The sequence below is a fragment of the Vicia villosa genome, linkage group LG5 (assembly GCF_029867415.1).
Source record: "Vicia villosa cultivar HV-30 ecotype Madison, WI linkage group LG5, Vvil1.0, whole genome shotgun sequence".
Lineage (NCBI taxonomy): Eukaryota > Viridiplantae > Streptophyta > Magnoliopsida > Fabales > Fabaceae > Vicia > Vicia villosa.
The window spans coordinates 128,380,572-128,407,637 of NC_081184.1; the positions used below are offsets into that span (position 1 = coordinate 128,380,572).

General features: G+C 35.4%; 1 protein-coding gene across 1 annotated transcript; it reads left to right on the plus strand.

Annotated features, from left to right (window-relative positions):
• Positions 1-7,820: 7,820 nt before the first annotated feature.
• LOC131605408 (uncharacterized) lies at positions 7,821-16,208 on the plus strand. Its single transcript, XM_058877766.1, has 15 exons — positions 7,821-8,333; positions 8,452-9,252; positions 9,339-9,467; positions 9,558-9,703; positions 9,810-10,020; positions 10,146-10,383; positions 10,470-10,620; positions 10,700-11,001; positions 11,594-13,020; positions 13,133-13,252; positions 13,868-14,013; positions 14,102-14,312; positions 14,627-14,864; positions 15,035-15,185; positions 15,283-16,208. Exons 1-15 carry the CDS (start codon positions 7,871-7,873, stop codon positions 15,574-15,576), a joined length of 5,028 nt encoding a protein of 1,675 aa, XP_058733749.1. The 5' UTR covers positions 7,821-7,870; the 3' UTR covers positions 15,577-16,208.
• Positions 16,209-27,066: the final 10,858 nt, after the last annotated feature.

Below are 27,066 nucleotides of genomic sequence, written 5' to 3' on the forward strand. Positions count from 1 at the left end.
ATATCATATTCACTGTCTCTTCTGTAACGAATTTCACCCTAATCCTTTTAAACCCAATCATACATTAATTGATTAAAAATATTACTCCTTTACGTTTTTTTTTCTAACTGTCGTTATATATATATATATATATATATATATATATATATATATATATATATATATATATATATATATATATATATATATATATATATATATAAACAAATTTTATTTTTTAGATTTTTTAGATTTATTGAATAAATAATATATCTGGTACATTAATTATTAAATAAATATAAAAGAAATGAAATTTGGTTATAATACGAGACCGAACAGTATATCATATTAAGTAGGATGATTTTTATCATGAAAAATGAGAGAAATAAATATCAATTAACATCAGGAATAAAAAGTTTAAACCAAATTTCAATCGTTAAAAGAATGATCAAACGCCTATTAAATGAAATAAAAAATAAGTTTAATTACAGTTTTGGTCCCCCTAATTTCTCTGATTCACGAAATCGGCCCCCCTATTTTAAATTTAAACAGTTTTGGTTTTCTGTTTTAGATTTAAACATTTTTGGTCCCCTTTCATACTTTTACACTTAAAATTAACGATATTTTTATTTTTTAAATGACAAATTACTTCTAAAACATGACAAATCATCATATACAAACCTATTATTGAACTTTGTAAATAAAAATATAAGTTAAAAAATAAAAAATCTCATCAATTTTCTTTGAAAAATATGAGAGGGAGACTAAAATTGTTTAAATTTAAAATAGGGAACCAAAACTATTTAAATTTAAAATAGGGAAACTAATTTCGTGAAATAGACAAAATATGGAGACAAAAACTGTAATTTAGCCTAAAAAATATATATTGTTCATTCTTTTTCCTAAAAAAATAAACTATTTGTATGACAGTTTGATCGTGTACTATTATGAAGGTTGAGATTTCATATAACTATTTTAGACTTTTATATATATATATATATATATATATATATATATATATATATATATATATATATATATATATATATATATATATATATATATATATATATATATATATATATATATATACATGACGTATACTATGAGAATGTCATTTTTATGTGAGAATATGACAATGAATCTGGACCATTAGATTTTAAAATAAATGGTGGAGATTATTTGTCATTCTTTTTTTTCTCTCTCCTCCATTAATAAAATAAATGATGGAGGAGAGAGAAAAAAAGAATGACAAATAATCTCCACCATTTATTTTAAAATCTAACGATTCAGATTTATTCGCATGTTCTTACATAAAAATATCATTCTCATATGATATATATATATATATATATATATATATATATATATATATATATATATATATATATATATATATATATATATATATATATATAGTTAGGATCTGTTGACACCAGGTGTAAGTTTAAAAATTTTACACCAAATTTTAACTATTAATAGAAATAAATCAAACAACCATATTAAATTAAATAAATTAAAAATATATATGGTCTTTCTTTTCTTTAAAAAATATTTTATTTTTTAGGAAAAGAAATGGTCATTTGATTCTTCTATTAACAGTTGAGATTTTTGGTGGAAGATTTTTAGACTTTGATTCAGTATATCCTGACTCACACACACACACACACACACACACACACACACACATATATATATATATATATATATATATATATATATATATATATATATATATATATATATATATATATATATATATATATATATATTTGCTTGACAAATATAAATGAAAAGTCAAAATGCAGATGAATCACAAAGCATATATTAAAGACAAAATCAATAACAATTACATGATAAGAAGTTTATTCTTTTAAAATGATCCATTCATGGTTAATTTTATGATTATCTCCAAATTATAGCTTGATCATTAATTGATTGTCTGTTTAAAGTTTTACTTTACTACTTGTTTGGTGAAAACATGTCAATATAAGTCAAGAATCACAAGCCTAAAGCAAGTTAGATGAATGCATACCTTATGTTTTATATATATAAATGAGAGTAGACATGCATTCTAAATGATGATATAACATCATTCATGATATTACTTGTTATATATGATGTCATGGATATGATAAAGGAATTGTTTGTTTAATTGAGTGAAAATTACTTGACCATAAAGTCTTCCTTGTGATGGTATGATCCTTTGGCGATCCCTATGAGACTTAACATAAAAAACTTTGTTATTTAAAACCTATAACCCTTGTCTAATTTTAAAAGAAAAACAATGTTCATACCTTGTCTTAAAGATAGGAGAGCTTTAGAATTCTAGAGTTCACAAATGATAAAGTTGTGGGAAATGGAATTGGTTGAAAAAAGTCAAGTTGTAATTGGTGATTGTAAGCAAAAATAAAATTAATGTACTTTGACTGTCAAAAAGGAAAAAAAGAAGAAAAAAAAATGTCACAACTTACACAAAAAATAAAAACTCACCAAAAAGAAAAGTTTGTAAGTGAAAAAGAAAAGAGACACTGAAAACAAAACAAAACAAAACGATACACAAAGTTTTGCTCTCTTATCTACTAAGCACTTTTGAATCCTAAAAAAAACCAACAAAAAATTTGCACCCCAACCACGTTACAACAAAAAATAAAGACATTTGTGGTTCATGACTGATTGTGTATCTTGTGATATTGCTTAGATGAAGTGCAAAATATTTCTATAGTTGATGCATTGTCTGATATTAAGGGAACCACTAATCATTTGAGTAATACTTAGTGAACATCATGACTCTGATGAATAATTGACTATCGATCTGAACATGTTTTAAAATCATACTTTTGTAAAGAAAATTTTTCATCTTCATGCTATAGTTTATGGATGCTTATAATGTTGAATATGAATTTGCATTTTAAGAAAATCATGTCGTTATTCAAAGCTCTTTCAAAAAGTTTGTACTTGCTTAAAGTACAATGAGTGACAATCCCTAACTATGTAGGACTATTAGAGGGTTTTAGGATTATTATGGTGTTAGAGCAAACTCACACAAGAATAATGAAAGGCTCTTTATATTGGCGTTTGTTAAGTGAATTGAATGTCTCTCGTAACCTTATGGCTAAGGTATTTATAGGAACCTCTTGGGCCTGAATATTAGGATCCAAAAAGAGCAGTTAGAGTATTCTATCTATGGAACATGGGAGTGGGGCATTGCATTTTCCTTACGATCTTGGAGAACGTAGCCCTATTCTTTGACTTCCCTTCCCAAACAATTACTGGGTAAGGACATGTCATTCTCCACATTTTTCTAAGTGGGCAATTGTTGTAGACAACAGTCGTCTTCTTCAGTACATGGCCGCACATCATGATGGACGGGCGACTACAAGCCCTATTATGTACAATAGGCACACACTGTACTGTTTTCCTTCCCTCGATGAATCCTGTGTTACCTTCTATGGATCCTTTGCAGATATATCAATACGTCAGCATGAACATTTCAACTGTGTATTCAATAAGAACAAGTAAAAAAACAATAAAAGACAAAAGGTGACAAAATATAGACAAATTAAGCAAGGACAAATCCTGATCATCCATAAGTTACTTCAAAAAGAAGTAGGGGTTTGCTTGCTTAGCGGGAATGGGTGGCGTACTAAGCGAGGTATGGCGACAAAGACAACTTATAAATGAGGTGACATGACTTAAAGGAAGAAAACAATAAGCGTGCTAAGAGAGCTACAAGTCTCACTTAGCGAGAATGCCATATTATAGCCCTATAAATAAGGGCTCCAAACACATGACAAGAATCATTGAAGCAAATGTAGCCAATGAACATATGAAAATGTATGATTGAAGTTATTGTGCCAAATAAAGCCTCATAGACTTGAATCAACTTGAAAACTATGTACTCCTCCTTAATAGGAAAATTCAAGAAACTATGGTAATTGAAATGAAAATGAGAATGACATCACTTAACTTGGGCAAACATGAAATTGCCATGATTAACCAAATGGAAAATATAGGCTGTGACATGTATGGAGAAGTTCACTTTACTATGGATTATGAAGTCTCTCTAGTATATACGAACATATGGAACCAATCAACTTTTTCAACAGCCAAAGACTCTCAACAAAATAACATTTATCCTAGTTTTTTTTGTGAAAGTAATTTTATTATTTATATTAGATTTTCAACCATCTTATTATTATGATCTTATTATTATGGTCTTATTATTATGAGGTGACTGTATAAAAAACTTGATATATGATAAAATAATAATATCAAATTAGTTATATTTTTGCATCATACATAATATGACAGTTATTTATCACGCGTGCCTCTATTATATCATTATTGAGCTCTATATCATATCTTAGCCTTCAAAGATATCATAAATTTTTTTGGACGATTCTACATGTCACTCCCTAAATTTTTTTGACATCCCCCTCAATCCAGTAAAAAGTTCATTATAACCCTACTCAAATTTTTCACCATTTCACAAATTCACGTCTTCTAACCCAAAATTTGAAAAATCATGAGCGATACCAGAAATTTCAACTTTATACTGGAATTCTTTGAAAATAGTAAGTAGAATACCGAAAATTTTACCTTCTTATAAAAAATTCTTTGAAAAAAATAGTGGAATACCAGAAATTCAAAATTTCCCAAAAATTTCATAATTTCCAAAAATTTCTAGTAGTTCAAATATTTTTGAAATTTTCAGAATTTCTTCCTTACTATTTTTTTTTGTTTTTTCCATTTTTTAGTGAGGACTAGAGGAAAGGGCAACATCATTGTCGACATGACCACTGATAGAATGAGAGTTGCCGCTAGAGCTACTGAGGCAGAGGCTTCTCAGCTACGGGTTGGACGACATGCTCCGACCAGTTCTCACCGGAAACGGATGGCTAAGTGGGCGCAAGGACAGTTCCGCGCACCCCAACGTCGAGATGCTAGAGTTTAAGCTAATGTGGATAAGCCTGCTCATGTGGAGGCTGAGCAGTTTCTTGTTGCTATGGAGGAGGCACAAGTTCCTATTTTTGTCAATGAGGTACTTGTGGAGGCTAAGCAGGTTCCTATTGTTGTGGAGGACGTACATGCTCATATTGTTGTCGAGGAGGTACTTGTTAAGGCTGAATAGGTTCATGTTGCTAGGGTGTACATGCTACATCTGATGGCATGTACTCTCTTTGGAGATAAGTCAGGTGGTTATATTGATGTCTGATCCTGTGATTGTTCAGTAGCCTAGAGACTCCAAGTTGGCTTGTGGAGTAGTCGCCTTGACTATGCTCTATACGACACTTGGAGTTGCGAATGTGTCTGAGACCTAACAACTTGCTAGTTATCTAAGTCTATTCCAGCTATACGAGCATTTCTTAATTGTTTTTATTTTATTGTTGTTTGTAACACTAATTAGTTTTTATTTCTCTAGTGCTGGATATACGAGCATTTTCCCAGGATCTGTGATAGGAGACTGTAGCGTGTCGTAGCCGACGCTCCACAGACAAGGAGATGCAAGGCCAGACAAGCTATTTCCGGTGGTGTTGTGGAATACAGGAGGAGGCTAGATGATCAGACAGTAGATGATGTCGTCTGGACACCATACATAACTCACCGGGCCCGTCGTACATTCGGCGATGATGCATTATATTTAAGGTATATGAGGTTGGAGACCTCGGTGGCTAGACACTTGTCTGAGAGATGTCTGCGACATCATGGTTATGTCCAGGGAATCCTTCGACCAGTTTTGGAGGCTCTAGAAGGGGGAATTAATAAATGGTTTCAAAGCCACATCATCAACTCTTCCCGTGAGATTAGATCTAGGGCAGTGAGGGTTCAGCACCCTTCGCAGTCTGAGGATGGTTATTTGAAGTGGTATTTCACCATAGCACATCCTCGCCTCATACCACCTACTGCAGAGTCTTTAAATGTTGGGGGCCTTTTATTGCTAGGGTTTCTGATCCTGAGGTACCGGATGACGACTTGCCTCCACCTCCACCTCCACCAGGCTCAGATGACCATAAATGTCTCTAGATGATCGTCATTATTGTGGATAACGTCATCGGTTTGGTAAACCCGAATGGCGAAATTTTTACAAGATTGTTGCGTGTAGCAAACATAGTTCGTGGGGGGTCTATTTAGATTTTTGATTTGATAGTTGTATATTATATATGTTTTGTGACTCAGTACTTTTATTGCATAATCTCATTGTATTTTTGTTGCATAATCTTTTGGCGATTACATGTTTCGATTCGAAGATGAACATAACATAAGACAGTACAACAATCATAAATTAAAAATAACTCAACAAGAAAACCTAGGTACCACCAGATAATTCTGGACGTTTAAGCATCTTGATTATGTCGTCGAAAAATCTTGAAATCTGCGCATCAAACTCAATCAGCACCTTAGTTATCCTACGGCGAAATGATTTTCACATGGCCATCACATCTTCACCAGTCTTCAACTCAATCATGTTGTATTTCACCCTTCCATTATTATCAACCAAATCTTCACGAAACTCGATCTTTCCCACTCTTCTGTTCTCGGTATCCGACATCAATTCATTCAACTTATCAGTCAAGTTAGCAAGAGATTAAGCGCCATCTAGAAGCTTGAACACAACAGGAGGATTGTTTCCGTTGAAATATGCTTCTGCCTTAATAAAAAATTGAGGAAGAAGATTTTTTAGATGTCTTTCTCTAAAACATATACCCCTATTTATAAAATCTTGGATTCATTCTAGATCACACAAAATTGTCGGTGAAATCATAACCCCATAACACTGTTGGCAAAATCCTGATCGTCAAAAAAATTTGACAAAATACACTACCGGAAATTTGAAGTATCAACTAAATTTTCATTATAGACTGGTAAAGTTTGAAATTTCTGAAAATTTTTGTATGGTACCGAAAAATTAGTAAATATTGATCATTAAACCAAAAGTTTAGTTCAGAAATATTATTCTTTTTTTTTTTAAAAGGGTATTTTTATAATTAAGAAAAATGGGAGATACCACATATAATTTTGGGCTGGCATCTTGAAACTTCATTTCCTTGCTGTTAAACCTGGATCAATTTAAAACTACTTTTATTGAACTGATTCATTAGGTTTGTTTATGGTATGATTGGCAGCGTCACAACTGAAATTTCAATTCAAATTTTGAACTCTCCTAAGTTATTTTTGCAGGGTCACAACTGAATTTTCAATTAAAATTTCGAACTCTCTTATTCATGTTTCTTTTATGTAGTCATGTTCAAACTCTCTTCAATCCTCTCAGAAGTTGCATGGCCTCTTCTCCACAACAATACAACCATTCAAGATAATCGCTAGACGCTTGGTGGTCCAAGGTTTCACTATCACTTTACATGTGAAACTTTATAGTCTCCATGACTTTTGAAACCAAATAACAAGTTAGTATTCTATGAGTCTCTGTCAAGAAAATTGGTTAAGGTGAATGAAGATTCATAGAACTAAGAATCACAACCTGTTCAAACTCTAAACTTCGAACGATTTTCATAATTTTGTCTTTTGCGTATCGACAGCGACAGTAAAGTTTGAACCAAACATAATATTCAAGTCTATATGATTTTTCAGCCATTCACGTTACAGAACGCGTAAACAACGATAGATTCCATTGCAAATTCTATAGAGAATCTTTGTATTTACTACTCCAACAAAATGGGAGAATATCACATCAGTCTATGCCTTGTGCATCATGAGTAATTTCCCTTTGTTCAACAAAGTATCTGTCAAAACATATGATGTTTGTACAACAGTTGACTTGACTACATTTTTCATGCATGACTTCTAATTCTAAATGTATATAAATAGAGTTTCAGTTTTTCTTTCCTTCAAAGTAAACGTTTTAAGCTCTAACTCTTTTATTCGTTTTGTAATGAGTTTCATTACTTATATTCTATTTATTCTTTCTCTTAAAGTTTCCAGTTCCATAGCAGGTGATTTCAAATCATCCATTAATGAATCTCAATTCATCAGTGATGGAGAGACCATCGTTTCACCAAATGGATTATTTGAGCTTGCTTTCTTTAGTCTTAAGAATCCAAACAAACGCTACCTCGGAATTCAATTCAAGAATATTTCAATTCAAAATGTTGTCTGGGTTGCAAATGGTGGCCAGCCAATCAACGACTCTTCTGCAGTTTTGACACTAAACAGTTCTGGCAGTTTGGTCCTTACTCACAACAACAACATTGTTTGGTCCACGAATTCTTTCACAAAAGCGCAGAAACCAGTGGCACAACTCTTGGATACAGGTAATCTTGTCATAAAAGAAGATAGCGCCGATGAAACCTATCTGTGGCAAAGCTTTGACTACCCATCTAACACATTGTTGGCAGGTATGGTTAAGATTGTTGGTCTAATTCTTAAACCGTGATATTGGGTTGTGTCTAATTCTATCTAGGATTTTGTTTCGATAAACAACTTAATTTTCCACCCTCTTCTAAATTCAAACAGGTATGAAGTTGGGATGGGACCTTAAAAGAAATTTGAATAGGCGTCTCATAGCATGGAAGAGTGATGATGATCCAACACCAGGAGACTTTACTTGGGGTGTGGTGTTAAATAACTATCCTGAGATCTATATGATGAAGGGAGAAACAAAGTACCACAGACTTGGACCATGGAACGGCTTGCGTTTTAGTGGTATGCCAGAGATGAGGCCTAATCCTGTATTCAGTTACAACTTTGTCTACAATAAAGAAGAGGTTTATTACTCATGGAACAGCAGTGGTAGCTCTCTAATATCAAAAGTGGTACTTAACCAAACCAGTAACGAACGTCCTCGCTATACATGGTCAAAATCTGACAAATCATGGATGCTTCATTCAAACATGCCAGGCGACTATTGTGACCGTTATGGTCTGTGTGGAAACAACGGATATTGCAACATTACTAATTCACCAGTATGTGATTGTTTAAAAGGGTTCACGCCTAAGTTTCCTGAAAAATGGAACTCAATGGACTGGTCCCATGGGTGTGTCAGAAATCCTCCATTGAACTGCACCAGTGATGGATTTATCTCAATGACAGGCTTGAAAGTTCCAGATACTACAAATACTAGCGTGGACAAGAGTATTGGTCTAGAACAATGTAGACACAAATGCTTGAAAAATTGTTCCTGCGTGGCCTATAGAAATATAAATATAAGTGGAGCAGGAAGTGGCTGTGTTATGTGGTTTGGTGAATTAATTGATATCAAACTTTTTCCATTAGGTGATCAAGTTCTATATATCCGAATGCCTGCTTCAGAATTAGGTGAATACTTCATTAATTTCACCATTAAAGTTTAAGCCTTGTATTTGAATATGAAGTTTAATTTAAGTTATTTTGTTTTTATGAAGGCAAAAATAATACTGAGGTTGAGCACAGGAGGAACCTGAGAAAAAAAGTTGTAATTAGTGTTTCTGCAGCTTTGGGAATGTTTTTACTTGCTATTTACTTTTCCTACAGATTCAGGAGGAGCGTTGTTGGTAAGTCTATTCTTCCGTTCTCTAACATTCACCAAAAAAGTGTGGCATCGGCTACATAGTTATGAATTATTATTTTTTTCTATTTTCCAGGGAAGTCGACGACAGAAGGTGACTATGAAAGACATATGGATGATCAGGATCTGCCCTTGCTCAATTTGTCGACAATTATTATTGCCACTGACAACTTCTCAAAGAAGAACAAAATCGGAGAAGGTGGTTTTGGACCTGTTTATATGGTAACTCAATATTGGAACATGATTACTATTACTAAGTAAGAATAGTTAGAAAAGTAGTAATAATAAAGAACATCTAACCATATGAATGTGATTAATGATTATCCAGGGAAAATTAGGGAGTGGGCTAGAAATTGCTGTAAAGAGACTTTCACAGAGCTCAAAACAAGGGATGAGAGAGTTCATTAATGAAGTAAAACTTATTGCAAATGTTCAGCATCGAAACCTTGTAAAGCTTATCGGCTGTTGCATTCAGAAACACGAAAAATTGCTAGTTTATGAATACATGGCTAATGGTAGCCTAGACTACCTCATCTTTGGTATGTGGTATCAATAAATTTTATATTTAAACTCACTAGTGTTTTATGATATAGTGATTAGTGAAAGTTTGTAATAAGCTTTGAATATTCATTATTTCATGACATATTTGTTATGAATAATGCAGATCGTACCAAAAGTCAACTGCTAGATTGGCCAAAGCGTTTCGACATAATATGTGGAATTGCTAGAGGGCTTATGTATCTTCATCAAGATTCTCGATTAAGGATTGTGCATAGAGATCTCAAAGCGAGTAATGTTTTACTGGATGATACTATGAACCCAAAAATATCAGATTTTGGAATGGCTAGAACTTTTGGGGGAAACCAAATTGAAGGAAACACAAATAGAATTGTTGGGACATAGTAAGTGTTTAACTATCCAAAACCATAGTTTGTTTTTACACTTATGACATATATTTTTATACTTTTCTCTCAATGATTCATTGCAGTGGGTACATGGCACCAGAGTACGCTATTGATGGACAATTTTCTTCGAAATCTGATGTTTTCAGCTTTGGTGTTTTAATATTAGAGATTATATGTGGGAAGAAAAATCGAGTGCTTAATCGTGCAAAGCAAACCCTAAACCTTGTTGCTTACGTAAGCACTGGGACAAATGTTAATTTGTTCATGTTAAAAGTTTATCTGTTACTAACATTTTTCATCTTTTATGATTTAGGCATGGACATTTTGGAAACACGGAAAAGCTTCTCAACTAATTGACTCGAACATAGAGGATTCATGCATTGTATCAGAAGTATCGCGTTGCATCCACATTGGACTCTTATGTGTGCAACAATACCCAGAAGATAGGCCTACCATGGCTGATGTGATTCTAATGCTAGGGAGTGAAACGGCATTGGATGATCCTAAGGAGCCAAGTTTTATCACAAGAAAGGAATCTACTGAAGCAAATTCGAATTCAAGTGGGAAGGATATAAGTTCAAACTATGAAATGACCATAACTACTTTAAGTGTTCGGTGAAATTCAATAAGATAGCTGTACATAATATTGCAGTCAAGGAGAAATAATTCCATGGTAAACAAAGTAATTAATAAAGGACTAGTGTTCAAATGCTTTTGTACATGAATGTTTAAAGTAAATTTGGCTACACTTAATTTAAAACTTTATAATAAATACAGAAATGCAAATGAGATTCTTGTTCTGCAAGAGTTTACCATGTTTAGTTCTTGGACAGTCTTATATGATCCTATATAGCCAGTGTCAGTCAATTCACTCTTTCTTGGTACTATTATACTCAAACCTGCAATTCAAAATATTAAAAAATAAATAAATAAATAAATAATCATCTTAGTCCCTAATCTATATAGTTTAGATACTATATTAGAGAGAAAATGATACTTCGTGGACTAAATTGATGGTTTATTCATTAATAACTCCCGAGATAGAAAGGCATAAGTATTAAATTCAAAATAATACTGCTATGATTGACCAAAATATTATTTTAGCATTTCCACAAAGGAAAAAGGAATAAGTCCAAGTAAGAAATGAAGTTTCCTCACAGCAACAATAATTGCCTTTGGTAATACAAATCACCCACATGTTTTTTTGACTTGAACTTCGAAATGAGGAACAAATTGTGGTTTTTAAAAACTTCCTCATTCTTAACCTTAGACTCAGACACACTAGCAAAATCCAATCATCAATAACCAAATACCAGTGTCATGCAATGGAAATTCTTTCTTTCATAACTATGATGATTGCTTACATGATTGTACCAATTATAGCAACTAACTCCATCAGTGTGTCTGAGTCTTTAAGTGATGGTGAAACTTTAGTTTCAAAAGATGGACAATTTGAACTGGGCTTTTTTAGGCCGGGCAATTCTACAAGACGTTATCTTGGGATTTGGTACAAGCAGGTGCCTAAAACAAAAGTTGTTTGGGTAGCAAATAGGGCCAACGGCATCAACAATACCTTAGGCATCTTAACACTGAGTACCACAGGCAATCTCATACTCCAGCAAAACGAAACTTCTGTTTGGAGTACACCATCAGAAAAACAAGCACAGAAGCCAATAGCAGAGCTCTTGGACAATGGCAATCTTGTGATAAGAAACCAAGGAGAAACAGATCCAGAAGGAGGAACCTACTTGTGGCAAAGCTTTGACTATCCGTGTGATACAATTTTGCCAGGGATGAAGTTGGGATGGGATCTCAAAAATGATTTTGAATGGAGAGTGACTTCTTGGAAGAGTCCTGATGATCCGTCACTGGGAGATCTTTCTTGGAGTCTTGTGCTTCATAATTATCCTGAGTTTTATCTGATGAACGGAACAGAGAAATACTCTCGGATTGGACCATGGAATGGACTTCAAATAAGTGGCCTGCATGGTCTAACACAAACTTCTGTATTTGATTTCAAGTATGTTGCTAATAATGATTTGAATTATGTGTCTAATAAGGATGAGATGTTTTACTCCTTTACCCGCAAGAATTCTTCTGTCATAGTCAATGTTGCGTTACAGCTACGTGCTTTTATCATCTCTGTGTGGTCAGAGCATAAAAAACTTTGGGTCATATATTCAGAGACCCCACTTGACCAGTGTGACATCTATGGAACTTGTGGAGCCAATTCCATGTGCTCAATTGACAAATCACCTTTTTGCGAATGTTTACTTGGGTTCGTTCCAAAGTCAATGCAACAATGGGCCTTATTAGACAGGAGTCAAGGGTGTGTCCGCAACATATCATTAAGTTGCAACAATCCACAAATGGATAAGGATGTGGATGATGAGTTTATCAAATACAGGGGCGTCGTAGTACCAGACACTACACATACTTTATTGGATGAGAATATTGATTTAGAGTTATGCAGAACTATGTGCTTGAATAATTGCACTTGTACAGCTTACACTAATTCAGATATAAGTGGAAAGGGTAGTGGCTGTGTCATGTGGTTTGGTGATCTAATCGACATAAGACAGTTTGACACTGGTGGCCAAGATCTCTATATTCGTATAGCTCACAAAGTAACAAGTAAGTAACAACTTTTTCTCTCCTTCCATTCTCCTCGCTATGGAAAACTTAGGTATTATCACACTTAAATCCGAGGATGTATCTTTTAAGTTTATTTGTTTCATACTTGAAGAGGCTTCAAACGGGCACAACAAAAGCGTGATAACCATAGCTACTACCATTGCTGCAGCAATTTCTGGGATGCTTTTATTTTGCATATATGTGATATATAAAGTCCGAAAGAGAATTGCGGGTAAATAAGTTTTTCTCATTCATACTATATCATTATGGAAGCACTTTTCTATCCATGATTTGTAAATTGAAAAATCAAAATTAGAAATACATGTAATTCTCAAGAGACAGTCTTTGGGGGTAATCATTGCCTATCAATAAATTTGAGGTCAAGTCATTTTTTAATATTGCTTTGCTGCCATTGATTATACAATTCAGGATTCTAACTGTTTCTTAGATTGGAAGATATAACTGTTTCACATATTAGTAAGGATCAGAACATTGAGGTGCATAGCCTAGTAAGGGTAGCAAAACTTGTTGGTTCAAGGAATTGGCTGGGGAATGCCCCACCCTTTGATGCAATATAAATTTATAATGACTCTCTCATCATTCAATGAATGTTGCTGTTAAATTTCAAAATAATAAACGAACATGACATTGAATTTGGATAGTTTAATGACCTAGAATTTCAATATACAAATGTAAGAAATTGAAAGAGCGATATCTATTTTAAGTTCTATTGCCATTTCTAAATTTAATATAACATATTTGTCTAACTTAATCAGCTCAAATGATCCTCGCCTTTCAAGTTTCATAATATCACTGAATATATGATTTCCTCTCTTTTATTTTTTAGATAAATCAAAGACAGAAGATAACATTGAAAAGCATCTACAGGATATGGATTTACCGTTATTTGATCTGCAAACAATTGTTATCGCCACTATCAACTTCTCCTTGAATAATAAGATTGGACAAGGTGGTTTTGGATCTGTATACAAGGTAACTGAGTTAATATTCAAGTACTGAGTACTAACCCAAGAAACAACTAGATAGGTTTTTATATTATTAATTGAAAGCGATTATGCAGGGAAAATTAGCAGATGGACAAGAAATTGCGGTTAAGAGACTTTCAACAAACTCTGGACAAGGAATTACCGAGTTCCTAACAGAAGTAAAACTGATTGCAAAACTTCAACACCGAAATCTGGTTAAGCTTCTTGGCTGTTGTGTTGGAGGACAAGAAAAATTGCTAGTATATGAATACATGGCTAACGGTAGCCTTGACTCCTTTATCTTTGGTAAGGAATACGAATATTGCTTACATTAGATGCAACATGTTTATTTATCTCAGAGTTATCAAATATCCATCATTGTGGCGCTATGGCTGATATACATGACAGTTTTTGGGCTCACCAAAAATGTATATATGGCTCAATATTGTTGGTTTTTCCGCCATATCCGCTATAATAGCGCCGCAAATCGGTTGGTATGGCGGGATTTTGGCTCTCCATCATGGACCCCCATGCGCCATCGACAATACTGATTTATCTACATCTCTTATATTTGTTTATTTATCAAATTGACAATGACATGTTTGTTTTGCAAAACTCAGATAAAATAAAAGGTAAATTGTTGGAGTGGCCCGAACGCTTCCAAATAATATTTGGAGTAGCTAGGGGACTTGTGTATCTTCATCAAGACTCTCGATTAAGGATTATTCACAGAGATCTCAAAGCAAGTAACGTATTGTTGGATGACAAGTTGAATCCAAAAATATCAGATTTTGGAATGGCCAGATCTTTTGGAGGAGATCAAATTGAAGGAAATACAAATAGAGTAGTTGGAACTTAGTGAGTGTCTATCTGGTTCTGATTTTCATTTTCTACACTTAGCAAATTCTGCATTTGTCTAAGTCAAACAATCTAGATTGATCGACCACGACAAATGCAAGAGTCTCTAGCTTGATCTTACTTACTTTGATCTTATATGTGAATATTGTTGTTCTAATTGTTTCTATCAGCGGATACATGGCACCAGAGTATGCTGCTGATGGACAATTTTCAATCAAATCAGACGTCTTCAGCTTTGGAGTTTTACTCTTGGAGATTATATGCGGGAACAAAAATAGAGCACTTTATCATGAAAACAAGACACTTAACCTTGTTGGTTATGTAAGCACTTACATATTTGTTTACCTACTTATTAATGTTGAAGTTGAAATGTGAATAAGAGTAAGTTATAGAAATAAATAACTTATACATAATGCAGGCATGGACAGTTTGGAAAGAAGGAAAAGCATTGGAGTTGATTGAGTTAAGAATAAAGGAGTCATGTGTTGTGTCAGAGGTATTGAGGTGCATCCATGTGAGTCTGTTGTGTGTGCAACAATACCCGGAGGATAGGCCTACAATGACATCTATAGTTCAAATGCTGGGTAGTGAAATGGAATTGGTTGAGCCTAGAGAGCCAGGTTTCTTTCCGAGGAAAGTTTTTGATGAAGGAATTAAAAATGAAATCAGTTCAAATGAGGAGTTAACCGTTACATCGCTTAATGGTCGATAAAAACCTAGAATTGAGTGTATAATAAAGCAGATTTTAATGGATAGTAGATTACCTGGTTGCTCTTGCCAGAATCAGAATCTCGATGTGTGCCACTGCCATGTTTCGATTGTTGTTCTCTCTAGAATCTTGTTGTGCGCTACTGTGGCGAGAATCGTAGAACCAGCTTTGCTCACTCGCCATTTCTCCATTTTTTCCTTTTGCTTGATTTCAGAATTGAGATTACTGAGTTTTTGTATCTACTCTGTTTGATTTCATTTCTCTGAGTTATGTATTTAATTTTTTTGAAAGTTGTACATTCAACTAAAAATGATTTTTTTTTAAGTTATAAAACATTATAATTATAATGTTTCTAGTCCAATTTTAATTCTAGTAAAATATCAAATAATAGAATGAATTTTTTATTCGGTTCTCTTTCATAATTTTTACATCTTTATCAATAATAGAATATCATTAGTGAATTCACAGGTGTCGACACCCCATACTAAAATGGTGTCGTAGAAAGAAAAAATTGTTACTTGAAATCGTTCGAAATCTTCTCTTCCAAATGTCTCTTCTAAATTAAATGAAGTGAAGTAGTTTTGACCGCTTCTTATCTAATTAACCATATTTCATCTCTTATTATAGATAATGTTAGTCTTGTTTAGTTTATTATCTCACTTTTTCTTGCCCTTCTATGTTGATGGATCTCAAATCTCGAGTATTTGTTGAGTAGCTTTTGTTCATATCTATAAGAAATACCGAACTATGTTGGATTTGTGTGCCCTTAGATGTGTTTTTGTGGGTTATCCTCCTACCAGAAGATGGTATAAATGTTATGATCCTCTCAATTGTTATTACATTGCTTCTAAAGATATCACCATTCTAATCAAGCACTTGGGATCCAGTGGTAAAGAAGCTCCTGCTAAGGACGTAATCCAGAGAATACCGGGTTCGATTCTTAGGTGGAAACAATGCTTGGGCAGTGCACATACCTCTCGGCACAAGCTCTGGATTACTAGGGCCCCTTTCTCCTAAGAACCAAAGTGCGAAAGGCAAAAAAAAAAAAGATGTCACCATTCTCAAAAATGTATTTTACTTCACTCGTCCTCAGACACGGGAGGAAAGCATGAATGACTTTGACTCTGAGTTTGAGTTTTTGATCCTTAGCTATAATTTCCCTGAGTATAGATACCATATTTCACAATATGTCTCCTCTAAACATCTTTCTATGCAGTAACAAAGTGTTATTGCATCTATTGATTATGTGAAAATCCCATCATTTGTTGAAGAAGTAATGAAATATAAAAGTTAGACTCGAGCAATGAATGAGGAAATGAAAGCCCTTGCAAAAAAATGATACTTGAAAAATTGTTGAGATGAAGAGAAGCAAGAAGTTAGTTGGATGTAGATGGAACTATATTGTAGAGCACAAATCAAATGGAACCTTTGATAATTACAAGGAAATACTAGTAGAAAAAGGTTATACGTATACATATGACGTTGATTACGAGGAGACATTTGTACCAATGGCAAAGATGAATATTATTCGAATCTTATTATCTATTGATGCTTGTTTTGGATGAGAATTACAACAATTTGATATTAAAAATGCGTTCTTGTATGGAAACTTAAAGGAGGGAGTGTATATGGAGATTACACCATATTTTAGTACCACGAGTGGAGCCAACAAGGTGTCTCGATTGGAGAACATCTTATATGGACTAAAGCAGTCCCCTCGAGCATCATTATGAAGATTTACAAAGAATGTGTTTAGGATATAAGCAAAGCCAATGAAATCACATTTTGTTTTTTATGCAGACACAACGAAGAAAGCGGGTTGTACTTTTTATTTTTGTTAACGATATTATTGTTATAGGAGATGATTTGACTAGAGATAACTACTTAAAAAGAAATTATCAACAAAGTTTGAAATTAAAGACTTTGAAGAATTTAAGTACTTCTTAGAAATTGAGGTTGTCCGTTCAAATAAAGACATTTTTATCTCTTAAAAAAAATATAATTGATCTTTTGCAGGAACAAGAAAACATGAATGCAAACTTATTACTATTTTTACTGAACAAAATCATAAGATGAACTAAGAGGAGAAAAGTGTCAAATTTGACAAGGGTTAGTATCAAATATTAGTTGGAAAGTTTATTTACTTAATAGATTGTGAGATATTTGATCGAACTCTAGTATGGTCGAAGGGTAGCTTCTTGGTTCGACAGAATTAAGCATGAAGTCGAAGGTTGTTCACATGCTTGTGTCGAAGATGCTAGGGTTGTTAGCATGTTAAATTAGGTTTTAGTGTTTAAACCCTAATTTGTTAAGTTAGCTTGTTTATTAAATTGGCTTGTGTAATGGGCCTTGTGGAAAAAGTCCATTAGTTAGTATGTTAGGTTTTATTATATCATTGCTAAGCTGCAAATCCTAATTTAGGGTGAGAGAGGTTATTTGTTATTCTTGTAAACTTGTAATCTTGTTTTAAGAGAAAGTAAAAGAATAGCAGTTATAACCAATTCGTGTGTTCTTCTTCTTACTTGTTCTTTATTCTTCCCTTGCATTATACTTTGTTCTTGGTATTGAATTCACAACAAACTAGTGCGGTGAGCATGGAGAAGATGTCTTCAACAAAGTATGAGATTGAAAAGTTCACCGAATGAATGATTTCGGGTTGTGGCGCTTGAAGATGAAAGCCCTACTGGTTCAGCAGGGTTGTTTGGAAGCGTTGAAGGGAGAGGCAGCCATGAATGCTGCATTAACGGCAGCGGAGAAGACAACTATGATCGAGAAAGCACACAACGCAATTCTGTTGAGCCTTGGTGATAAGGTTCTACAACAGGTATCAAAGGAGACGACAGCATCAGGGTTATGGGCGAAACTTGAAAGTTTGTATATGACCAAATCGCTGGTAAATCGACTCTACCTAAAGCAGGCATTGTATTCATTCAAGATGATTGAAGACAAAGTGTTGGCTGAGTAGTTGGATATGTTCAACAAGCTGATTTTTGATCTTGAAAATATTGATGTGAAGATCGATGATGAAGATCAAGCGCTGTTACTATTGTGCGCTTTGCCTCGATCACATGCTCACTTCAAAGAAACTCTCTTGTATGGAAGGGAGTCCCTGACGTTTGAAGAAGTTTAATCAGCCTTGTACTCTAAGGACTTGAACCGAGAGGTTGAGAACCGATAATGGCCTTGAATTTTGCAATGAAGCATTCGACAGTTTTTGTGCTGACTCTGGTATTGCAAGGCACAAAACTACTGCAGGTACTCCACAGCAAAATGGTTTGGCTGAAAGGTTTAATCGAACTATTTTGGAGAGAGTCAGATGCATGTTGACTAGTGTGGGGTTAAAGAAGGTGATCTGGGCTGAGGCTGTTTCGACAGCAACATATTTGATAAATAGATGTCCTTCGACAACGTTATATATGAAGACACCTGAAGAAGTTTGGTCGGGACATCCACCAGATCTCGACAAATTGAGAGTATTTGGCTGCGTAGCCTATGCTCACATTAGGCAAGACAAGGTCGAACCTAGCGCTCTGAAATGCATGTTCATGGGATACCCTAAAGGAGTCAAAGCTTATAGGCTATGGTGCCTAGAGCCAGGTCACAGGAGGTGTATCACCAGTCTAGATGTAGTTTTCAATGAAGCTGAAACGGCTTTCAAGAAAACAGATGATGATGGTCGAAGTGCAGAAGAGCTGGAACAGGTAGAGATTCCTGTTTAGGTGGAGCATGTTGACGCTGAATTGCATATCCCTGATGAAGTCGAAGAAGAAGCAGAAGATGCTGAGGAAATTGAGGAAATTGTCGATGACTACCTATTTTCAAGAGATAGGTCGAGAAGAGCCATCAAGCCACCTCAGATACTTGGATATGCAGATCTTATAGCTTATGCCTTAATCTCTGCAAGTGAGGTTCTAGACGAAGAACCTAGAGACTACAAGGAAGTTATGAGGAGTCGAAATAAAACTGAATGGCTGAAGGCCATGGATGATGAGATGAAATCTCTTCATGATAATCATACCTGGGAACTGATCAAGAAACCTGCTGGGGCAAGGTTAGTCAGCTGTAAATGGATTTTCAAAGTTAAGGAAGGAATCGAAGGAGTGACGTCGAAAAGATACAAGGCAAGGTTAGTTGCAAGGGGTTTCACTCAGAAAGAAGGTGTCGACTTCAATGATGTGTTTTCTCCTGTTGTGAATCATAGGTCCATTCGAATGTTGCTTGCCGTGGTGGCACAGTTCGACCTTGAGCTGGAACAAATGGATGTGAAGACTGCGTTCTTATATGGTGATCTAGATGAGACAATCCTGATGAGGCAACCTGAAGGGTATGTCGAAAAGGGGAAGGAAGAATATGTGTGCAAACTGAAGAGATCTTTATATGGGCTGAAACAATCTCTTCGTCAGTGGAATAGAAGATTCGACAAGTTCATGGCACGCATAAGTTTCATTAGAAGTCAGTTTGACCACTGTGTTTACTTTCGATTTCGACCTGGTAATTCATTTGTTATTTTGTTGCTTTATGTGGATGATATTATCATAGCAAGCAACAATGTCGAAGATGTGATGAGGGTGAAGGCTAAACTCAATAAGGAGTTCGATATGAAGGATCTGGGAGCTGCTTCCAGGATTCTTAGAATTGACATTCGAAGAGATAGAAAGAAGTCGAAGTTATGCTTATCTCAAGAGGCATATCTACGGAAGATTCTCGAAAAGTTTGGTATGTCGAATTCGAAGCCAGTTGTGACTCCAACAAACCCTCAATTCAAGTTGAGTATTGATCAGTGTCCCAGTACTGATTGAAGGATAGAAAAACACTTAGAAAGGGGGGTTTGAATAAGTGTGACTTTAAAAACTTGTAAGATAAAAACAATAAACACAATTATTTTTATCCTGGTTCGTTGTTAACGAAACTACTCCAGTCCACCCCCTTAGAGTGATTTACCTCAACTGAGGATTTAATCCACTAATCCAACTGATTACAATGGTTATCCACTTAGAAAACTTCTAAGTCTTCTAGAGTATACAGATCACAACTTGATCACTCTAGGACATCACCACTTAAAAAACTTCTAAGTCTTCTAGAGTCTACTGATTACAACTTGATCACTCTAGGAACCTTTTACAAATAATGTAAAATAATGTTTACAAGAGTAAGATTGCTTCTTATAAAGCTATAATCACAACAGTGATATTTCTCTTAAGTTCTAAGCTTAACACTCACTAAATATTACAAGAGTTTGTGAGGTTGAAGATGAAGTTCGTGAGCTTTGATTTTGACAGCGTTTTTGTATATTGCGCAAGTGTTCTCTATAGTTGCTTCTGATCAGAACTTCTATATATAGGCGTTTGTGAGAAGATGACCGTTGGGTTTCATTTAATGCTTTGCGTGAATAGTACTGTTAGAACAAGATTTGTTCTGATCAATTATCTTAGTTTTGATGATAACAATAATATGAATTTTGCTTAAGATAATATGGTACTCTAATCCAATGCAATTTCCTTTTCAGGAAATATATAAAGAGTATGCATAATTCAGCGCTCAGAAGCTTTGTCTCAAAGGGTTCAGCATGCAACATCAGAACATGGTCTGGCAAGACATCAGAAGATGGTCGAAGCAGAATCAGAACATGGGTCTATGGAAGCATCAGAAGAACAAGAGAACAGAAGCACTGAAGTTTTGATGGTATCACGCTCAGAAGCACTTCAAGGTCAGAAGATCAGAAGATGCTATGCACCAAGCTGTTTGACTCTGATGATATTCAAACGTTGTATTCACAAACATCAGATCAGAAGAAAGTACAAGTGGCAAGCTACGCTGACTGACAAAAGGAACGTTAAAAGCTACTAAAGGCTACGTCAGTAGACACAGCGTGAACAAGGCTCGAGGTAGTTGACAAAAGCGTATAACATTAAATGCGATGCTGTACGGAACACGCAAAACATTAAATACACTCAACGGTCATCTTCTCCAACGCCTATAAATATGAAGTTCTGATGAGAAGCAAGGTTAACGATTCTGCACCAAAAACAACTCAGATTAAACTTGCTGAAACGCTGTTCAAATTCAAAGCTCAGAATCTTCATCTTCATCAAAGCTCACTACATTGCTGTTGTAATATATTAGTGAGATTAAGCTTAAACGTTAAGAGAAATATCACAGTTTGTGATTATCGCTTTTAAGAAGCATTTGTAATACTCTTAGAATTGATTACATTAAGTTGTAAGGAACTAGAGTGATCGTGTGGATCAGAATACTCTAGGAAGTCTTAGAGGTTATCTAAGCAGGTTGTAACTAGAGTGATCGTGTGGATCAGTATACTCTAGAAAGTCTTAGAGTGTGTCTAAGCAGTTGTTCCTGGAGTGATCAGTGTGTGATCAGAAGACTCTGGAAGACTTAGTTGCTGACTAAGTGGAAAACCATTGTAATCCGTGCGATTAGTGGATTAAATCCTCAGTTGAGGTAAATCATCTCTGCGGGGGTGGACTGGAGTAGTTTAGTTAACAACGAACCAGGATAAAAATAACTGTGCAATTTATTTTTATTTGTCAAGTTTTTAAAACTACACTTATTCAAACCCCCCCCCCCCCCCTTTCTAAGTGTTTTTCTATCCTTCAATTGGTATCAGAGCGCCGGTTCTAAGGTGCAAGCACTTAACCGTGTCTAGAAAAGATTCAGGAAGAGAAAAACGCTTCAGTAAAAGATGGTTGATGAAAGTGAAAAGTCTACACCTGCATCTACATCTGGCTCTGCTGAGCAATACAACGGTAACAATGGTTATACTAGACCGCCGGTATTTGATGGTGAAAACTTTGAATACTGGAAAGATAAACTGGAAAGTTACTTTCTTGGTCTAGATGGTGATCTATGGGATCTTCTGATGGATGGTTACAAACATCCAGTAAATGCCAGTGGCGTAAAGCTGACAAGGCAAGAAATGAATGATGATCAGAAGAAGCTTTTCAGGAATCATCATAAATGCAGAACTGTTTTGCTGAATGCTATCTCTCATGCTGAGTATGAGAAGATATCTAACAGGGAAACGGCCTATGACATATATGAGTCCTTGAAAATGACTCATGAAGGAAATGCTCAAGTCAAGGAGACTAAAGCTCTAGCTTTAATCCAGAAGTATGAAGCCTTCAAGATGGAGGATGATGAAGACATTGAAAAGATGTTTTCAAGATTTCAAACTCTTACTGCTGAATTGAGAGTTCTTGACAAGGGATACACCAAGGCTGATCACGTAAAGAAGATCATCAGAAGCTTACCCAGAAGATGGGGTCCTATGGTGACTGCATTCAAGATTGCAAAGAATCTAAATGAAGTTTCTCTGGAAGAGCTTATCAGTGCCTTGAGAAGCCATGAAATAGAGCTGGACGCAAATGAGCCTCAAAAGAAAGGTAAGTCTATTGCATTAAAATCCAATATCAAGAAATGCACTAACGCTCTTCAGGCTAGAGAAGAAGATCCTGAAGAATCAGAATCTGAAGAAGAAGATGAACTGTCCCTGATCTCCAGAAGGCTAAATCAACTCTGGAAGACCAAGCAAAGGAAGTTCAGAGGCTTCAGAAGTTCAAAGAAATTTGAACGTGGAGAATCTTCTGATGACAGAAGATTTGACAAGAAGAAGGTCATGTGCTATGAATGCAATGAGCCTGGACACTTCAAGAATGAATGTCCAAATCTTCAGAAGGAAAATCCCAAGAAGAAGTTTCATAAGAAGAAAGGTCTTATGGCAACCTGGGATGAGTCAGAAGTTGATTCAGACTCTGAAGATGAGCAGGCCAACTGTGCGCTGATGGCGACAGAAGATGACGGATCAGAATCTACATCAGAATCAGATTCTGAAGAGGTATTTTCTAAACTTACTAGAGATGAGTTAGTTTCCGGTCTAACTGAACTTCTGGAACTCAAGTCTCAGATTAGTCTCAAATACAAAAAGCTGAAAAAGCTATTTGAATTTGAAACAAAGAACCTTGAGATGGAGAACTCTGAATTAAAAGAAAAACTTTTAAAATTATCCAATAATGTTGGATCTCCTTCTGATTCAGAAAAATCCACTCCTAGTCTAAACCATATTCTGAAAGAATATGATTTAAGTTTCAGGAAGTTCTTATCTAGAAGTATTGGCAGAAGTCAGCTAGCTTCTATGATATATGCTGTGTCTGGAAACAAAAGAGTCGGCATTGGTTTTGAGGGTGAAACCCCATACAAACTTGAACCTGTTGATGAAATGAAACTCACATACAAGCCATTGTATGATCAGTTCAAGTATGGCCACTCCCATGATATTAGGCACACTTCACATGCTCAAAGTTTTCACATAACACACACCAAAAAGCATGTGACACAACCTAGGAAATATCATGAAACTCACATTAAAAATTATCATGCTGTTCCTCCTATTGCTTACAATGTTAAACCCAAGTTCAATCAGAACTTGAGAAAATCTAACAAGAAAGGACCCAAGAAAATGTGGGTACCTAAGGATAAGATTATTCCTATTGCAGATATCCTTGACTGCAAAAAGGACAAAGCACAACATGTCATGGTACCTGGACTCTGGATGCTCACGACACATGACAGGAAGAAGGTCTATGTTCCAAGACCTGGTGCTTAAGTCTGGAGGAGAAGTCAAGTTTGGAGGAGATCAGAAGGGCAAGATAATTGGCTCTAGAACTATAAAGTCTGGTAACTCTCCTTTCATTTCTAATGTACTTCTTGTAGAAGGATTAACACATAACCTCTTATCTATCAGTCAATTGAGTGACAATGGTTATGATATAATCTTTAATCAAGAGTCTTGCAAGGCTGTAAATCAGAAGGATGGCTCAATCCTATTTACAGGCAAGAGGAAGAACAACATTTATAAGACAAATCTGCAAGATCTTATGAGTCAGAAGGTGACTTGTCTTATGTCTGTTTCTGAAGAGCAGTGGGTCTGGCACAGAAGATTAGGTCATGCTAGTTTGAGAAAGATTTCTCAGATTAACAAACTGAATCTGGTCAGAGGACTCCCTAATCTGAAATTCAAATCAGATGCTCTTTGTGAAGCATGTCAGAAGGGCAAGTTCTCCAAACCTGCATTCAAGTCCAAGAATGTTGTTTCTACCTCAAGGCCATTAGAACTCTTGCACATTGATCTGTTTGGCCCAGTCAAAACAGCATCTGTCAGAGGGAAGAAATATGGATTAGTCATCGTAGTTGATTATAGCCGCTGGACATGGGTAAAATTCTTGAAACACAAGGATGAGACTCATTCAGTGTTCTTTGATTTCTGCATTCAGATTCAATCTGAAAAAGAGTGTAAAATCATAAAGGTCAGAAGTGATCATGGTGGTGAATTTGAGAACAGATCCTTTGAAGAATTCTTCAAAGAAAATGGTATTGCCCATGTGTGGTGTCGTTTTCTTTTACCTCCCCGTTTCACTTGGGAGGACGGCACGCTAAACCCTTCACGCGAAATTTGGAAGGAGAATGCGCCCGTGGTGGGATGAATTTTATTTCAGTTCTTCCTACGATATCACACGAACTTTCTTATTTGTCCTACGAGTAGGAAAGGGGAAAAAAGATCTCAACTAAACCCTAGGAGTTTGCTAAGTGTGGGGATTTACACCTAGACTAGAAATTCTGGAGTCCGGGAGGTCGGTTATACATAGGGAAGTGTTTAAACACCCTACATATCTGTAGTACTCTACAGGAACCTTCTCTGTGTCATTGTGTTTGTGTTTATTGCTAATGATTGGGAAAGTTTCTCCTTTGTGTTAGGAGAAGGAATTGAATTGATTGAAGAAAGACAGACAGATAGACAGACTGACTATTTTTGGTATTTTATTAGCTCGCTGAGATTCCTTGTGAACCTCATGCCTACATATCCCTAGTGGAAGTCAGAGCTTAATGTAGTTCGGGGAACTAACTAGGGAAATTTTTTGGTGCCTTGCTTGAAGCTCAAGGTTGAAGCTTGGAATTAAATCTCTGTTTACAGTAAAGAGACATGAAATTATCTCTACAGAGAGGTATTTGTACTATTCTACCACAAACATTTTGAAAGAGTGACAGAATAACTGGATTCATTTCATTCAAGAGGGGGACCTTACTTGGGTGTACAAGTATGCCAGTCAGATGCCTCTTAAATGAAAGAAAGATGCTCGTCCAAATTAGGGAAAGTGTACAAGTCTGGGGATGTGCCAGAGCATGTCTTTCAGAGTCCTAAATGGGAGACTTTGATTGAAATTGAAATTGAAATGTTTGTTTGTTTGAATGTGGTAGAGTAGTAAAAATATCTCTCTATAGAGATAAGCTATGTCTATCTACTGTATAAAAGATTTGACTTTAGCTGGCTTGTATGAGGCCCAAGCTTGAGGCTTTTTGATTGATTAATTAATGTTATATTTGACTCTGGGAGGTGGCTCCATTGGGGGTTAATTACAGGGTATTTTTGTGTTCTGTACAAAGCCAAGAATTGAGGCTGACTCTGTTTAGGGAGACTCTATTTGTGTGCCTTGTACAAAGCCCAAGGTTGTGGCTGACTGTTGAGGATAATTGAATGAATGACTTTATTTTATGTGCCTTGTACAAAGCCCAAGGTTGTGGCTGACTCTAGCTAGGGAAAACATTATTTTCTGCCTTGTACAAAGCCCAAGGTTGTGGCGGACTCTTAAATGAATTAAGTATGGATGACTATATGGGGAAAAGATCCTAAGTGTTAGGAATCTTTGACACATGAAAGATATGGTTTATCTGCCTTGTACAAAGCCCAAGGTTGTGGCTACTGAGTGATGAAGAACTCACTGGGGAGACTCTATTATCTGCCTTGTACAATGCCCAAGGTTGAGGCTGACTCTTGACAGGGGAGTTTTATTGTTTGGGTGCCTTGTATGAAGCCCAAGGTTGAGGCTAACTGTTTTTGTTGGTTTTAACTCTACTGGAGATTAAAAAAGACTGTTTTTCTTTTGGAAGCTAACCCTTTCCAGGGATTTTGACTCAGCTGGTGAATTTGTCTGTTAAAAGACTGACTTTATCATGTTTTTTGGAGGCTGACCCTTTCCAGGGATTTTGACTCTTTTGGGGAAATTATCTCCTAAGAGAATGAAATTATTGTTTTGACATTTTAAACAGATGTTGGAGGCTAACCCTTTCCAGGGGTTTTTTGTTGAAATGAAGGAATGGATTGATTTTAAATGACTTTGGAGGCTAACCCTTTCCAGGGGTTTTTTTGTTGAAATGAAAAGATGGCAGAAAGATTATCTAGTGGAGACTCTTTGTTTAAAGCCCAAGATAAAGGCTGACTCAATGCTGAGGATGACCAAAACATAGATCCTAGACTCTACTAAGGAGGATTGATGAAGATAAGGGTGACAGAGACTGTCCATGTCTCTCATTCCAAAATGTACTCAATGTGAAATTGAGACAAACTTAGCTTGTTTAAAGTCTGGTTTAAATTGGAAGAAACTCACCAGGGTAGGCTAAAAGGTGACTAAAGACCTGTTCCTA

Bases quoted from the DNA above. Each gene is read 5' to 3' on its own strand.
- LOC131605408 (XM_058877766.1), top strand. From the start codon at position 7,871: ATGAGTTTCATTACTTATATTCTATTTATTCTTTCTCTTAAAGTTTCC. The intron at 10,021-10,145 runs GTATGTGGTATC...TGAATAATGCAG, and splicing joins CCTAGACTACCTCATCTTTG to ATCGTACCAAAAGTCAACTG. The intron at 13,021-13,132 runs GTAAGTAACAAC...TCATACTTGAAG, and splicing joins TATAGCTCACAAAGTAACAA to AGGCTTCAAACGGGCACAAC.